Below are 13,538 nucleotides of genomic sequence, written 5' to 3'. Positions count from 1 at the left end.
CACGGCCTTGTCGGAGCCCTCGTGGCTCGGGTACTTTACAGTCAATGCTGACGGAGCTCGAAGAGTGAGCTCCTGACGCCGCCAAGCCGCACGCAAATATCAAAAGCCTCGATGCATCGACGGACTTGCCTGCGGTCGAAAGAGGTGATGAAATGACCGCCCACCACATTTCAAGCACCGTACGTCCTGCGCATGGTTGCGGGATGGCCAGCTGCGCAAGCGCCTCTTTTCCCCATGTGACACTTGTTGACACTTGCTAGCACAGTGTCAAAACTTGACATGGACTGGTCCAGACCACTTTGCGTTCGTTTGACGTATCTCACCATGATCTGGTCATCAGCCAAGCAAGCTCCAGAGCGAGTTGATCCGCCAGTGCTATCAGCTGGTGCTTTGACGGGTATCGATAAAAGTCCCCCCAACCTTTTGGACTGTGGAAGTTCCAAATTCCGAGAGTTTACTAACCTTCCACAGGTTTACTAAGTATTTAATGACTGCTTTATTAAAGTACTTAAATAGCGAGCAGAACTACCACTGTCTGTGGCCCTTTCTCTGGTGGGGCAAAGCGGCCGTAAGATTTTGACCATGACGTAAGTCTTAGATGCTCCTTCCTGCTGAGCCAGTACTCCGTACTGTACATGCAAATCATGATAAATCAGTCGTACTAGCTGGGCCGGTCGTCTCGACTCCGAGGCAAAGAATTGTGCCCTTGCTTTATGCCCTTGCTTTATGACCATGCTTTTGTGCACGCCATTCTGCTGATCAAGTAACCACTCCGTGCCGTTGCCCGTACCAGTCCTCGCTGGCTGCCGCCCAAAGCAGGCGGGCAGGCAGGCAGGCGGGCGGGCGGGCGGCCATGGCCATGAATCCATGATCCTGACCATCACATGCCATCCCATTTGACCAGTCCAGGACTGGACTCCCACATTCCCTGCTTTTGCCCATGGGTCTCATGCCCCGGAAGCGCCACCCCACCATCCATTGGTCTCTGCCTCTTCTTGCCTTTCATCATCTCAACTTACCGCCTTGCACAACTCTTGCTTTTCCACCATTCAGCTCAACGCCCTTCCGCTCCTTTGAGCCTTGATACCTGACGCTGCAACTTGCCAAAACACCGTAGGCCTCGTTACAACCCCTTTTCCTCTCGTACACTACTGCTCGCGTCCCTATGGATCGTGTCCCTCGACCAGTTTTTGCAAGCACATACATAATCTACGGCACCCACCGACTGCGCACCACTCTCAACCCGCCGTCCTGACCCGAATACCCTTTGTCAAGCGGTTGAAACACCGCTGGAAAAGCTTGTCTTTGGCGGCCCAGGCTTGCATGAGAGCCCCCTTCAGCAGCTCTGATTCCACACCCATTATCCAGCTTCACAAGCACACCCGCAATCGGGGGCACCCCATCGCGGAACCCTCTTCATAACAGCTGCAACAGGGCCAGTCGAGGTCCCATCGCTCCGTCGTCATGATGAACCATGCCAGAGTCAAGGCTCTCAAGGGCAACGGCAAGACCACCTCGAAAAAGGCCATCAAATCGGGCCGCGCTTCAGGCAATATTACACCCAGAAGCTCCCCCCTGCCATCTCTTCTGACCTCCCCAACACACTCCGCGACGCACAGCCGTGGGACCTCGGATGTTAGCGACAGTGAGGATGAGAAGGACTTTGAATTCGACGACATGATGTCCAGTGTTCACTCGGGGGGTTCCGGTGCAGTCACTCCTGACGAAGGCGGCGCAACGACAGTTGACGCCCAGGCCTTGATCGATGGCCTGCAGGACAAGAAGCACAACAACAGCGAGGTTCGCGAACAGTTCCTTGAAGCATATCTGAGGACCTTGCGCAACAGATACAGCGCTGATACCCACCTGTGGCTGGACCCTGCCGCCTCCAAGCTTGTCGAGGTGTTTCTCAAGGATGCAGATCGCGCCCCGACCGCCCGCGAGCGACTGCTCAATCTGCAGGCTTTCTGCCTCTCCGTGGGAACGACTGATGAGCTGGAGATTTTTGAAGGTGCTGAACGAGCCCTGAAGCAGGTCCTCGTGGACGATGATGACGATCAGTGCAAGACGTATGCAATATATGCACTCTGTATGACTGTGCTCTATGCTGGGGGCTTGGAAGAATCTGCTCTGGAAGTCATGCGGTATCTCATTGACGTTGTCCACAGCGACGGCGAAAGCATTGAATCGCACGACAACGCGGCCGTCGTATCCGCCGCCATAGTGGGTTGGTCATTCGTTGCCAGCCACGTCAGCGATTTCTCGGATTATGCCGACACCGCCATGGACGCCTTTGTTGACCAACTGGACAGCTCCGACACTGAAGTCCAGTGTCATGCAGCACAAGCTATCGCCCTCATCTTTGAGTCCTCCCGACGTCACGAACAGGAAACCGGCGAGCCTTTCCAGCTCCCGTACGACCAACAGCGCTTGATTGGCCGCATCGGTGAACTCGCCAAGGTGAGCAGCAAGGCTGTATCACGGAAGGCCCGTCGTGACCTGCGCGAGAGTCTCAGTAGCGTTGTCACATCCCTTGAGCGAGGGGTTGGGCCTTACTACTCCACTGCGCTTTATCTTCCAGAGAAGGACTCCCATGTTCCCCCCTCGCAGCGGACCGAAGATGGGCAGGCCGAGTACGGCTACAGATGTCGTCTCCGACTTGGAAACCACAGCACACGAATTGACTCTTGGTCGCTCTTCTCTCGAGTCAACATGATGAAGGTTCTTTTCCGGGGCGGCTTGCAGCGTCACGTTTTCGTCAACCCGGTCGTCATGGAGTGTCTAGAGGATGCGCACTGGGGAGAGGAACAAGCTGCTACTGTTGAACACGGCGGCGGCAAGCCCTCAAAGGGACGGAAACGATAGGTTGACGGACAAGAATACGCAAGGACAGTCGAGTATAATGACGATGTTATCCTCCGAAAAGGATAGGTTAATGAATGGTGTTCATCAGGATACCGACACCACTATGACAAGTTGTTCCGGAGCAGGCTGGCGTTTTGAGGCAAACATATGTGTGTAAAAATTTGTGGATGGCGATTTGCCCTAGTACGAAGTATGGTTTGGGTATGGCACACGATAGAGTAGAATACATAGCATTGCACTGCAGCTCCCGACGCCTATCGACCAGGGACAACACCCAACGGGTTATCAAAAAAGTTGGACGGGTCATACTTGGCCTTGATCAGCTGCAACCTGTTTACATTACGCCCATAGTACGACTGCAGCGGATCTGTCGAGATATCGGCATCCATATAGCCAGCATACGAAGCAGGACTTTGGCCGTCAGTCAGTCAGCAAGCAACGACACAAAGGATTGACGAGAAAGTCCTTACCCGGTCAATGGCCTGAGATAGCCTTCCAAGTCGTTGTTCCAGTCGGCCAGCCACTTCTGCTTCTCGGCGTCCTCGGACCCCGTCAATATAAACTCTAGATGAGCATACGCTTCCCCCCTCCACGCAAATGCCGCCTGATCCTCTCCTTTTCGACTAATGTTCCACGCATGCCACTCCCCCCAACCGCTCACCTCATCCGGCAGCTCCGTCAGCCTGTCCACCAGACTCTGCACCGCTTCTCTGCCCAGCTTCTTACTCTTCTGCATGAAGAAGCTCTTGCTCATTCTTCTAAACCTGGGCCAGGGCTGCGCCTGGGGAGCTCTCGGGTCCTGACGAGTCTCGTTCCATGCGAATGTCGGATATTTGCCCACCCGGGCGAATGGCTGCTGCAGCACGTTCATCGCCAACGGCGCATACTTGGACACTTCTGCGTCTGGGATGCAGTCACCCACAGCGTACCCGAAGATGCGGGCGTTGACGGAATTACAACCTCCCGAGATTTTGACTTGGGGTTTCCCGATGGCCAGCAGGCCGGACGAGTTCATGAGAGCCCTCGCGTGGTCGAGTGCGCACCCGAGACACCAGCCCAAGACTTCGGTCCGGTTCTTGTACACGTTGACAGAGGACATGAATGCCGGGTCCGTTCTGGGCGCCCACTCAAGGAAGCGAGTTGCCAGATCGACCCTGGATTCCGGCTCGTCCCATCTGATGCGGACCATGGAGGAGCGAGGGAACTGCGAGAGCCCGAGGGTCCATTCGACGACGATGCCGTACGAGCCTCCGCCCCCGCCGCGCACCGCCCAGAACAGGTCGCTGTTCTCTCTGGCAGAGGCGTCGACGAGATGACCGTTGGCGAGCACGACCTTTGCGGCGACGACGTGGTCCACGCCGAGGCCCAAGGTGCGCATCTGCATGTTGAAGCCGCCCGCGCCGAGGAACCCGGACAAGCCGACGGTGGGGCAGATCCCGCCCGGCCAGTCGCGCCCATGGTGATGAAGAGCAGTGTACAAGGCTCCGAGACGTATCCCGCCGCCGACCCGGGCGGTTGCCTTGTCGGCCGAGACGCGGACGTAGTCGATGTGCGTCACGTCGATGACGAGGCTGCCGCCGAGGGCAGACTACGCCATGAAGCTGGTCGCCGTCGGCAAACATTCGACTTGCTGTCGGGGGAAGGAGCCCGTGACTTACTGGTGCCCTCCTGCCCTCGGAACAGCTCTGACGCGCGACCTCCGCGCACACCGAACAAGAGGCGCAACCTGCGAGGCGCGGCTCGCGTACGCAATCAACGCTGGCATCTGCTCAAACCTACGACCGTCAGGTCAGCCTCGTGCCCCGGACCCAATCTCGCCTCCTCGGCGGCAGACGACTCACTGGATCGATTCTCCCATCCGGGCATCGGTGTACGTCGATTCTTCTGGCCCGACGACGCGCCCGTCCGCTCCCTCACCCAGCACCTCGGCCACGCAGGCTCGCAGGTCGCGACCCAGCCGTGGACTCGCAGCAGCCAAACCTGCGCACGAGGCAATGCACACCAGCAACCCCCTCATGGCGTAAATCACGGATGGGACAAACTCTTCAGAGCCGCGTATTGGTCAGTGCGTGGATGCGCACCGCCCGTGTGTCAAAGGGCTCAAGTGACTGCGCTTCCCTGATGCTGCCCGGACCTGGAATTCGCAAGTGTGAGTGGAACAGCGTGAAATGCCCTGAATACCCTTTCCTGTTCTATCTGCGTCTGCAAAGAGCCATGTTTAATACCCCCGAGTCTCTCTTTTTCAGTAGGCAAGTGACATTTTTACATGCCCACCGCCGATCGGAACGTATGCTGGATCCCGACGTCCGGCGGAGGGCGGCGACATGCATGCATTACGCAGATACCCAGGCCGGTACGCATGGACGGATCGGGCTTGCTTGGCCGTTTGTGAAAATATCTGCCCGGTATTATTGCTATATTCATGGTGGAGGCATTGAGCCCCCTCTTTGTTTCGCAGGTCACAGAACCCTCCGTAGGAGACGAATGTGCCCTCGGAAACTCTACAGGCTACACCCTTGCCAGCCAGCGGGATTCCCACCTCAGCCTCACCAACCAAGTGCAGGAGGCTCCCACGAGAGTGACAACTGAAGCAAATGATTGAACCGCTACCTAGCCGGCCTTGTGCAGGATGAAAGCCCCTAGTGGTCCGCTGCCAAGGGCGGCGACTGCGCAGAAAGCCATCAAGACGCCGATCCGAAGCCCAATGTGTCCCATGTCCCGAGTCGTTCGTGCCACACAAGCAGATGCCAGTGGTACAAGGCCGCCTGAGAGGATGCCGAATAGAACAGAGAATGCAATCAGTCCTGCCGCAGAGCGCAGCGGTATCCACGCCAGTGTCACCGCCCCGGCCATGCTACTCGTCAAAACCAGGATGTTGAAGCTGCTTTGATCAGCCATTTTCTTTACAGGAATTCAAAGCACGCCTTGTACTCACCAGCCAAGCGTGTCTGCGAGCAGTCCTGAGCCAATTCTTCCAATAACGGAGCCCGAGTACGTGAATGCAATGAGATTAGATGCTACCTCACCTTGGATATCTAGTTCCTTGGCATAGACCTCAAGGAGCTGACAGGGAATAAGAATGCCGGTGTAGAGAATGACTAGGGAAGAAGCCAATGCTACAAAGCGCGACTCAAAAATGGCGCTCTGGATAGTTCGTTGAGATGGTTGAACTTGCTCGCTAGACTCGTCGTAACCGGCCGCACCTTGTCGTTCTATAGTGAGCCAGCAACCAAGACAGAGAAGAAGGCTCGCGATGCCCGTGAGTATTATGAACAGAATCCTGTGCGATATCTGATTAGCCAGCACGGGCAGAGCTGACGACCAAATGACGCCCCCGACAGAGGCCCCCGATGCGGCTATGCCCAATGCCAAAGGCCTCTTCGTACTGAACCACTCGGTGACGGCGCCCATCGCCGGGTAATATCTATGCAGCCAACGTGGTGTATTAGAGACACGTCTCTGTGCGGCCTCGCCAGACAACAGAGAGGTACATACAGCAGCGCAATGCCTGAACCAAAAAAGACTCCCTGGCAGACCAGGTAGTGCAGGAACTCGGTAGAGAAGGCAGAACCTAGCAAGGACGCAGAGACGAGTCCAGCACCCATGGTCATGGGTAGACGCGAACCCAACTTATCAAACAGGGGCCCAGACACGAGGCCGCCGCAAAAGCAAAGGCAAACCTAGACAAATGTGAGCGCACGTGAAGCCAGACGCTTCGATCAGTTTCAAATACCTGAGTATAGCCAATCTATGAAACACTTACAGGCGAAGCGTCCGTCCACGGAAAGTCTCCCGCGACATTTTCAGTGTACATGTTCTGGAAACTCCCGAAAGCGTTTAAAATGCCTGTCACGTCAGGCCCATCCCTACGTCTGGAGACATTGAAGGCCCAGGACTCACCGAACATGAAGAAACAGATGAAGAAGCCGCCCGTCACAGTAAGCCAGGCCCTCGAACCGCCATCGGGGATAATGACATGAGATGGTTGGCCATCCACCGTGCTCGCGGTGCTCTCCCCGCTCTCGCCGCTCTCAGCACTCTGGCCTGAATCTGGACTGTCTGGCAACGAACCCTGCCTGCCCCTGGACCATATCCTCCGCGGCAACCAAGAAAATGAGACATCGATTGTTATCGTCGTTGATCCGGGTTGAGGCTCGTCCGTCTCTCCGTCAGGAGACGACAGCGTCGTCGATGGGAGGACGCGGGTGTCATCATGATTCGTTGTGTTGCATCGCGACCTGAGTCGTCCGCAAGCCATACTAGGGTGAAAATAATGTCGATTCATGCCAGACAAGGGATCTTAGAGGCTGTGTTGAGGGATACATGCTGAAGAGATGAAGGAGGACGGATCGAACGGACGAGGGAACGGCGCCGCAGGCAGCCAGTGACAATGAGAAACAAGACACAATACAATTAAGAATACAAACTGCTGACACCCGGATTGTGTCGAAGCATCGTTTCTCCACATTCGAGTGCTGTTCAGAGGAGCATTTCGCAGAGGAAACGACGGACACAAAAGCGGGCGACGGAGGCAACGGCGTATAAGCGAAACTTTGCTCAACCAAAGAAGGAGCGAAGGGGTGTCTCCCTGGGTATGGTTCTTGCCGGGATACCTCGGGAGGTATGTTTGAAAATCTGTACTCGAGCTGTTCTGTTGGCTGTTGGGAGGACGAAATGATGGAACGAAGCCGAGTTTACGATGGGTGGCGATGATGTTCATGCCTCGTATGATTGCCGTGCGACTCGGCACCATGGCGACGAAGAGCTAAACCAGGATTAACTACACACCAGTCTGACCCTGCAGTGCTGACTTTTCGTCGCTCATCGCCATGCGCGAATATTTTCGTCGTCGCAGATTTATCAGAGACCAAGCGGGCGCCGATTTACCACGCACGCTCCTCGACAGACAGGGCGGAAGAAACTCACCGAGATGTTGCTCATGGTATTGCAGGCTGGCTTGCCCGCGGCCTGACGGCCCTGTCGAGGCCCAGCTTAACCGTACGCAAGCTAGAGCAATCACGGGCCTGCAAACCTGAAGTGCGTCAGTTCGTTGTGCATGACTGCGAGTTGATGTGCAGACGAGTTGACGCAAAAGTCATCCCAAGTTTTCGCCGTCCGCACCACCACGGAAAGTCGGTGTTGACCGATATAGACACCCCCTCTCCCCGGGGGTGCCAATACAGGAGACCCGATGGGACCGTTGTGTTGCTGCATCATGCTCTTTCAACGGAGACGAATATCTTTCATCAGACCGTGGCATCGAATGACGGAAATACGCCTCGAATACGCCAGAGGTTGGTAGTGCCGTTCTTCAGCGCGGCACCCTGTGATTCGATTTCGTATTTAAGCATCCGACCCTACCTTGACGTACACACTCATGGAACACAGAGTTCTGAATAAATCGCAAATAAAACTATCGCAGCCCTACAAGGCTGTTGCGTACAAGCACCAGCACCAGCACCGGCGCCATCACCATGGCACTCTTCGTCCCGGCCGCCATCGTGCTTGCTGCTGCTGCTGCCGTGTTGGCCTTGAGCGGACGCAACTCGACGGCCTCTTTGCCCCGATACAAGAGCCAAGGGTGCTTTGCATTCCTCAGTGACGCCCGAGACTTCGCCACGACGCCCATCCGACTCCTGCAAAAGGCCACGAGACAGTGCGGCGATGTGTTCAGCATCCAGGTTCTGTCAGTGTACAATGTCTGGCTGCGCGGCAACAGTCTCAACAAAGTATACCTCGAGACGCGTGAAGACGTCTGGTCCTTCGTTGGCGGCATGGTAAGACACTTGTCACGGCCGCAGCCTCTGCCGTGATGTCAAGAGTCAAGAGTCAAGACTGAGTACCGTGATCCATCAGGGGTTGTTCCTCAACAAAATCATCGACCGCGGCTACTGGAGTCACTACCGAACCCTCTTGTCCTCACTCAGTCGCTACGTGAGCGGCGGCCCGGCACAGAGACACGCTGCCGCAGTGTCTGTCGAGGAGACGCAAAGGGCCGCAGCCGCGTGGTCGTCGAGGCACGGCTTCGAGCTCTTCGACACGGTCTCCTACCTTGTACACAAGATCATCGTCCGGTCTTTCATGGGCCAAGACTTTTACGAGCACAATGTCCTGGAGTTGTTTGACCTACTGCACTCCATGGAGGCCGACATTGGCAGTCTCCTGTCCTTCATCCTGCCGGACTGGGTGCCTCACCCGCCCGCCCGCCGCCTGCACAGGGCACGAGACCGTTTCAAGGAAATATTTACCCAACGGCTCCGCGAGAGGGCTAGGGATAGCAGCGGGACAGGTCGGGCCCGGCCTCTGCGGGACTACGTTGCCTTCACCATGGAAGATGACGCGACGGTGCCGCTTGAGCCTCTCATGCCAAGTCACCACACGATGCTCATGTTTGCTGCCCATACCAGCACTGCGGCCAGTATCTCCTGGACCATAATCGCTGTAAGTGGAGCGAGTAGGAGGCAGTCGCCATGCCCTTCAACTAACGTAGTCCCGACCCCCAGCTTCTGCGCCATCCCGACGTCATGGAGCAGGTGACGGCCGAGTTGCGCTCCAAGCCCGAGGGGCAAGAGTCGCTTCTCCTCCAAGCCTGCATCAAGGAAACGACCAGACTCTACTGCGGCGTCAAGCTTCTACGCCTGGCTCGCGAGAACGTGTACATCCCTGGGCCCAACGTGAGCATCCCCAAGGGAGCAGTCGTGTCCATAAGTCCATACCTCACCCACCTCGACCCAGCGAACTTCCCCGAGCCCCAAGTCTGGAATCCACGGCGGTGGATCGGGAACGAAGGAGAGACGCTTCTAGCGGATAACAAGACGGATGGCGTCAAGTTCCTTCCCTTCGGCGGCGGCAGCCACAGGTGTGTCGGGGAGAAGATGGCCATGATAATCGTGACCAAGACCGTGGCCACACTTCTCCGGGAATACGACTTTTGTTGGGAAACCCAGCATGTTCCGGAAAAGACGGACTTTTCGAATCTCAACTTTGACAAGGTTGGAACGCCCTGGCTTCGGGGCGGCGTGCGCGTCCGCATGAGCAGAGCTTCCAGCTTCCCAATGATATGACTGCGTGTAGGCAAATGCTTTCCTTCACTCTCCACTCTCTTATTACTTGGTAATACAGACCAACATGATTCACACGACACCCTAGAAAGAGCTAAATATTAAAGCCGCTGTGCCTCTTTTTCCTTCACGACTTGCATGCGTCTCGGTCCTGCACGCGGCAAGGTATACGAGGTGTCCGCATCTCAAGCGTCACACGGCCAGAAACTCTCAGCGGCATCTTCTTGATCACATAATTGAGCCAAGGCATACTTGATATCCTGCCATGCCACGGCCTTGTCCTCCCTCGCCTGTATCCAAGGGGGCGCGCGCCCACCATACCTGCCGACGGCGTACAAGAACCCAGCCCAGCCCAGGCGGTCGAGGAGAACATACAGCACCTTGCTCGTGAATACCGACGAGGGCCCTACTCCCAGTGTCCGAGACTTGTAGAAATCGAAAACGGCGGTGCTGGCACTGCTGACAGCATCCCCCGGGAGTCGGGACCCATCTCACCCCCAACCGCGGCCCCGAGTCAATGAAACATGTGGCCCTTTTTTCCATGGCGTGTTCCGGACATCCGAAAGCGAGAAGGTGCTGAGCCGTCAGACTCGTTCGGATTGGCCTGGTGATGTGCCGAGGCCGCACGCCAACTCTCCGACTCATATCGGCGACGCGGCGGCCAGGCCGTGCCAGCGTTTGTCTGAGGTCCGGGCTGCCGGGGCGCTTGCACCGTTTACCCAGTCGCTATTGACCAGGGGACTTGGCAAGTGGCTCAAGTCTGAGTCCCCGTGGGCCGGGGGGGGGTGGTAGCCTGGTAGGGCTGAAGCTGTCACGCAAGGTTGGGGGCTTCGTCGGCGAACGGAGAGCGTACATGACTGTCACTCAGGTGACCTTGAGAGCGACATCCCTGCGAAGGAAGGGGGGGCTTGCAAATCCCCGGACCCGTTACGAGCCGGCGGACGCATGCCAAAGAGATGGCGTGACCGGCGCGGGCTCACGGAGGGAGAGGTGAAGAGACGTCATCGTTCTGGGATGGCAAACACCACCCCAAGTGTCAAGCTGAGAAGCCCGGCGCAGCAACTTATTGAACTGCAATTGGTTGTTGCCTGGGAAGAAGACGAGGTTCTCGATTCAAGGAAGCCTATTTTCACGAAAAGCTAGCGTTGAGGGCAACGAACTGTCTGACCAGTACACCATTACGTTGTGCGTTCCTCCGTCAAGATATATGAAAGATGGTCAGGGACGAAATTTGAAGCCGACGCCAGCGTATGCCCAAACACAATAAATAATAAGAAGAGAAAAATAAAAGGAATACACCCCCACTTCACGCCGTGCATGTTTGGAGACCTTTCGTCATGCGTCCAACGTGTAGATTCTAGATGGGCCCGAAATGTCTGGGTCTGTAATCGCAATCCTTCATGCTGCCGGGGGTATCGAGCTACTCGACGTCTTCAATGCACTCCCGCAGGATGGCACTCAGTTCTCCAACAAATTGCGGTTGAAACGCGCTGTCGTGGTCGCCGCTGAATGGGATGGATTGGAAGCTGCGAAACTGTAGAGGGTTCCATCGCATGTTCTGCTCTCGCATGACCGTCTCAATCAGCTGAGCACCCGCATGCTCTTTGTATTTCCTTTCCACGTCGACAGGTCTCGTGGTGCACTTGACGAGGATGGCGTCGAAATCGGACTTGGTCCCGGGGGTAAAGAGGTCGCCGGGCTTGACGCTGGAGACGAGATCGAGACCGCGATGGATATGGGTCTTGATGTTTTGCAAGAAGACTTCCATGCCGGGCGGCTCATCGCAGTCAGAGTCGCAGCTGCAATCAGTGTCATCAGTCAAGTAATCGTCGGAAAGGGGAGACCTCGGAGACCTCGGAGACATAAAGGGGCTGTTGGCGTCGAAGATGCTGGCTGCGCTGGATCGAGCACTCCATGTCCCCGAGCTTGAGGGACTGTTGCAGAGACTAGAGCGCCGAGACCGAGTCGCGACGTAGTCGCCCGCGTCGTGGGTGTCGTCGACGGCGGACGAGACGGGAAAGTCGTCGTCGCCGCCGCCGTCGCCGTCGCCCTCATCGTCGGATTGTAGTCCACCAGCCGAAATAGTGCGCTCAAAGGTGGCTTTGACAAATTCACCATGTTCTTCCGCGCTTTCGAATTCGGGGAAGACTTCGGGATTGACAGAATCAATCATGATGACTTTGTGAACCTCTTCTCCTTGAGCCTCCAGCATTTGCGCCATGAACATGGCGATCATGCCACCCATGGACCACCCCCCCAGGAGGTACGGCCCTTCAGGTTGGATTCCACGAATGCCGTCGAGATAAAAGGCAGCCACATCTTTGAGACTGGAGGGAGGTTTGAAGCCATGGCCACCGGGGCAGTGGATAGGATTCGTGATGCCGTATACAGGTCTGTCGTCATCACTTAGAGACTCCAGGTGTAAAAAGGGCAGGGCAAGTCCAGAAATGGCATGTACAAGGAACAGAGGGGTAAGATTAGACATCTCATCGCCCTGGATCAAAGCAATGACTTCCATGGCGGGTTGAGCATGACAATAAACACGCGGTGCCTTTCAAAAGAAATGCAAGCCGGCACGACTTTTCGACCAGGAAAGATGAAAAAAATGAGATCGAAAGAATGGAAGAAGACAATAATACAAAATAAAAATGATACAAGGGCTTGGGAATGTCTGCCTTGTCAAATAGAGCCAAATGAATGTCAATGTGAGGAACCGTGTTGTTGTGATGACTTTCCGGTGAACAACGGGCAATCCAGGCCGGTTGAACGTATTACACAAATTTTTTGGGAGGCCAGTAGCCCGCGAGAGAAGCCCTACTCCCTGAAGATCCAAGATCTAAAAAGGCATGGAATGAACGATAGAGGTTGATCAAAAGCTGCGGCCAGCGATTCTAAGACTGTGGATGAAAGGAAACGATTGAGGATTTGAAATCCAACTCATGTGTTCCCGCCTTCCAGGCCTCCAACTTTATAACACCCCCATCAATTCGCCACCACGAGCATACGGGCGAATGCCGAGAGCGATGTAAGTGAGTCTCGAGTACGTGTCTAGAAACGAGGAGGCGGAGATGGCCCATCCATCTCTCTGTCAACGGCGCGTCAAGCTACCCAGCTGCGTGGGAGAGCTTGCAGCCCAAATGGGAAATAGCCCTCGGCGCAACCCGTTGAGCCAGCTCCATGTGCAGTCAGTGGCCACAGAAGGGCCTTCGTGAATGCGTGGTGCGTGCGGCGGAGGCGGACAACGTCCCAGACAAAGCTCCGGGGCCCGTTTTCGAATCGGAGGCACGCTGGCCATCCACGGGAGGAGGTCCGGACTGAGTCAACTCCACATGTAGTCCAGCGGGCGTACGCTGCTGTAGCTCGTGGGTGGCAAAGAATCAAGATGAAGTGCACACGAGGGTGAGGCGAGTGTACGGCCAAGGTGGTCCGCCATCGTGGCGTGAGCAGGAAGGCAGAACGTGCGTCCCCTGTTCTCACTGAACAAGTGCGGGTATGGCGAAAGATCCACATCTTCCCGCGCCCGATTGAAGACATCTCCTTGTATGGTGGTGGTGGATCATGATAATCCTGGGGTTGGGCTTGTCCTTCCGCCAGCCCGCGGAGGCGGCGGCG

At 56.2% G+C, this 13,538-nt stretch overlaps 5 protein-coding genes across 5 annotated transcripts; 2 read left to right on the top strand and 3 right to left on the bottom strand.

Annotated features, from left to right (window-relative positions):
* Positions 1-1,464: 1,464 nt before the first annotated feature.
* MAM_07848 (IFRD domain-containing protein) lies at positions 1,465-2,865 on the top strand (the record flags this gene model as incomplete). Its single annotated transcript, XM_040826646.1, has 1 exon — positions 1,465-2,865. The coding sequence occupies one exon, from the start codon at positions 1,465-1,467 to the stop codon at positions 2,863-2,865; it is 1,401 nt and encodes a 466-aa protein (XP_040675385.1).
* A 254-nt stretch (positions 2,866-3,119) lies between these two features.
* MAM_07847 (FAD linked oxidase domain protein) lies at positions 3,120-4,882 on the bottom strand (the record flags this gene model as incomplete). Its single annotated transcript, XM_040826645.1, has 4 exons — positions 3,120-3,276; positions 3,336-4,436; positions 4,524-4,640; positions 4,707-4,882. The coding sequence occupies 4 exons, from the start codon at positions 4,880-4,882 to the stop codon at positions 3,120-3,122; spliced, it is 1,551 nt and encodes a 516-aa protein (XP_040675384.1).
* A 593-nt stretch (positions 4,883-5,475) lies between these two features.
* MAM_07846 (Major facilitator superfamily domain, general substrate transporter) lies at positions 5,476-7,123 on the bottom strand (the record flags this gene model as incomplete). Its single annotated transcript, XM_040826644.1, has 5 exons — positions 5,476-5,746; positions 5,801-6,289; positions 6,361-6,545; positions 6,629-6,711; positions 6,766-7,123. The coding sequence occupies 5 exons, from the start codon at positions 7,121-7,123 to the stop codon at positions 5,476-5,478; spliced, it is 1,386 nt and encodes a 461-aa protein (XP_040675383.1).
* Positions 7,124-8,339: 1,216 nt separating this feature from the next.
* On the top strand, positions 8,340-9,929 carry MAM_07845 (cytochrome P450 4F8; the record flags this gene model as incomplete). The annotated part of the gene is made up of 3 exons (XM_040826643.1): positions 8,340-8,642; positions 8,722-9,306; positions 9,369-9,929. The coding sequence occupies 3 exons, from the start codon at positions 8,340-8,342 to the stop codon at positions 9,927-9,929; spliced, it is 1,449 nt and encodes a 482-aa protein (XP_040675382.1).
* A 1,417-nt stretch (positions 9,930-11,346) lies between these two features.
* Positions 11,347-12,444, bottom strand: MAM_07844 (beta-ketoacyl synthase; the record flags this gene model as incomplete). The annotated part of the gene is made up of 1 exon (XM_040826642.1): positions 11,347-12,444. One exon carries the CDS (start codon positions 12,442-12,444, stop codon positions 11,347-11,349), a length of 1,098 nt encoding a protein of 365 aa, XP_040675381.1.
* Between the last annotated feature and the right edge of the window lie 1,094 nt (positions 12,445-13,538).

The sequence above is a fragment of the Metarhizium album genome (genome assembly GCF_000804445.1).
Source record: "Metarhizium album ARSEF 1941 chromosome Unknown scaffold_37, whole genome shotgun sequence".
Taxonomy (NCBI): domain Eukaryota; kingdom Fungi; phylum Ascomycota; class Sordariomycetes; order Hypocreales; family Clavicipitaceae; genus Metarhizium; species Metarhizium album.
The sequence above is the reverse complement of the archived record's forward strand: the minus strand, read 5'-3'. Positions and strand labels throughout refer to the sequence as shown.